The sequence below is a fragment of the Cebus imitator genome, unplaced genomic scaffold (genome assembly GCF_001604975.1).
Source record: "Cebus imitator isolate Cc_AM_T3 unplaced genomic scaffold, Cebus_imitator-1.0 Scaffold18, whole genome shotgun sequence".
In the NCBI taxonomy this organism is placed as follows: domain Eukaryota; kingdom Metazoa; phylum Chordata; class Mammalia; order Primates; family Cebidae; genus Cebus; species Cebus imitator.
Window position 1 is genome coordinate 8,099,899 of NW_016107333.1, and position 1,845 is coordinate 8,101,743.

The 1,845-nt window shown below is 54.5% G+C and overlaps 1 protein-coding gene across 1 annotated transcript in view; it reads left to right on the forward strand.

Annotated features, from left to right (window-relative positions):
• Positions 1–205: 205 nt before the first annotated feature.
• The window catches only part of PXMP4 (peroxisomal membrane protein 4), a 21,399-nt gene continuing 19,759 nt past the window's right edge, over positions 206–1,845 (forward strand). Inside the window, exon 1 of the mRNA XM_017514111.2 lies at positions 206–437. Within this exon, the coding sequence (XP_017369600.1) occupies positions 325–437 (113 nt within the window). The 5' untranslated portion in view covers positions 206–324. The remainder of the gene's footprint in view (positions 438–1,845) is intronic.

The window sequence follows — 1,845 nt, forward strand, 5'->3', positions numbered from 1 at the left end:
CTCGGGAACGTAACATGGCCCAAGAGAAAATGCCTTCTGATTCGACAAATAGTGCGAGCGACCTTCTCGGAATCGGGCGGAGCCCACTGTGATTGGTTATAAGCTTTTGTTCTCGTCCAGTCAGACAACTATCGCGATGAGTGCTATTGACCCCTGAGACACGTACACTCTCTGATTGGCTCTCCATGCATGAGTGACGGCAGGCACAGCCTGTAGACACCAGGACGCAGCGGCGCAGCCGGGGGCTGTGGGCGCTGCAGCTGGAATCCCTGGCTGTCAGTGCACCTCCAGCTCCGCACCCTGACCCCACGCGCAGCCCCCGCTATGGCAGCCCCGCCGCAGCTGCGGGTTCTACTCGTGGCCGTCAACGCACTGCTGCGCAAGCGCCGCTACCACGCTGCGTTGGCCATGCTTAAGGGCTTCCGGAACGGGGCTGTGTGAGTGGGGCCGTCGGGCAGGGCTGGGGCTGAGGGAATGTCCTGGCTGGGGTCGAAGGCGCAAGTTCGAAGTCTGACGACGCGGTGCTGTGTGCCTCTAAGTCTCGGAGGTCACTATCTGGCAACGGGGGCTGGATTTTGGGTTCCACGCGCATTCCCAGCTCTGACTGGGGCTGTCTGCACATTTTCTGGGTCTTCCATGCTTTGCAACCTGGCCCTCTTGCTTTGACCTCCTCCCATGCCAGCTCCTGTATCTCCTCTTTTGGGTCCAGTTCACCTCGCCTGGCTGTGTGCCTTTGGGCCTGTCTGGCCTCAGCGGCCCCATCTGCACAATGGCTAACTGGACTCTGGCCTCTAGCCGGCAGGTGGATGCCTCCTGTCTATGCTGTCCCCAGGAAGCTGCCCATGGGCTTGCATCCTCCTTCTCCCTCCTCAACTGTAGGACTCCTTTGCTAAGTCCCATTTGGCTCAGGGGGCTCCTGGGGTGTGACAATGAATGTAAAAGAAGTTGCAACTATCCTGGCATCTTACCTGCAAGAGAGGAGGTCTTGAGGTCATTGCCCTGACTGGTGCCTGGAGGGGAACTCAGCCTCCTTTAAACCTACTGCATAACAGCCACCATTTATTGATGGCCTGTAGAGCCAAAACCAGGGACAAAGCAAAGAACAAGCCAGAGAAAGTGGTTTGTGTCCCCCTGGAACTGGCATCCTAGTGGTAACATGGCATGGTGGGGAGGATGTGGATGCCTTGGTTTGAACCCTGGTCCCACCTACCCGTGTGACCTTGAGGAAGTCATTTAGCCTCCCTCAGCCTCAATTTCTGTAAAATGGGCTTGGTAGTAGTACTCATAGTATCAAGATTGAGTCAGTATATGTGAAATGTTGAGCACAGACCAAGTATGGTGGCTCGTGCCTGTAATCCCAGCACTTTAGGAGGCCAAGGTGGGCACATCACCTGAGGTCAGAAGTTTGAGACTAGCCTGGCCAACATGGCTAAACCCTATCTCTACTAAAAATAAAAAAATTAGCTGGGCATGGTGGCATATGCCTGTTGTCCCAACTACATGGGAGGCTGAGGCGGGAGAATTGCTTGAACCCAGGAGTGGAGGTTGCAGTGAGCTGAGATTGCGCCATTGCACTCTAGCCTGGGTGACAGAGTGAAATTCCGTCTCAAAAAAAAAAAGAAAAACAAAGTAAGCTTCATGAGGCCAGAACTTTATCTATTTTGTTCCTTGGTATATTATTATTATTTTTTTTTTTTTGGAGACGGAGTTTCGCTCATGTTACCCAGGCTGGAGTGCAATGGCGCAATCTCAGCTCACCGCAACCTCCGCCTCCTGGGTTCAAGCAATTCTCCTGCCTCAGCCTCCTGAGTAGCTGGGACTACAGGCACGCGCCACCATGCCCAG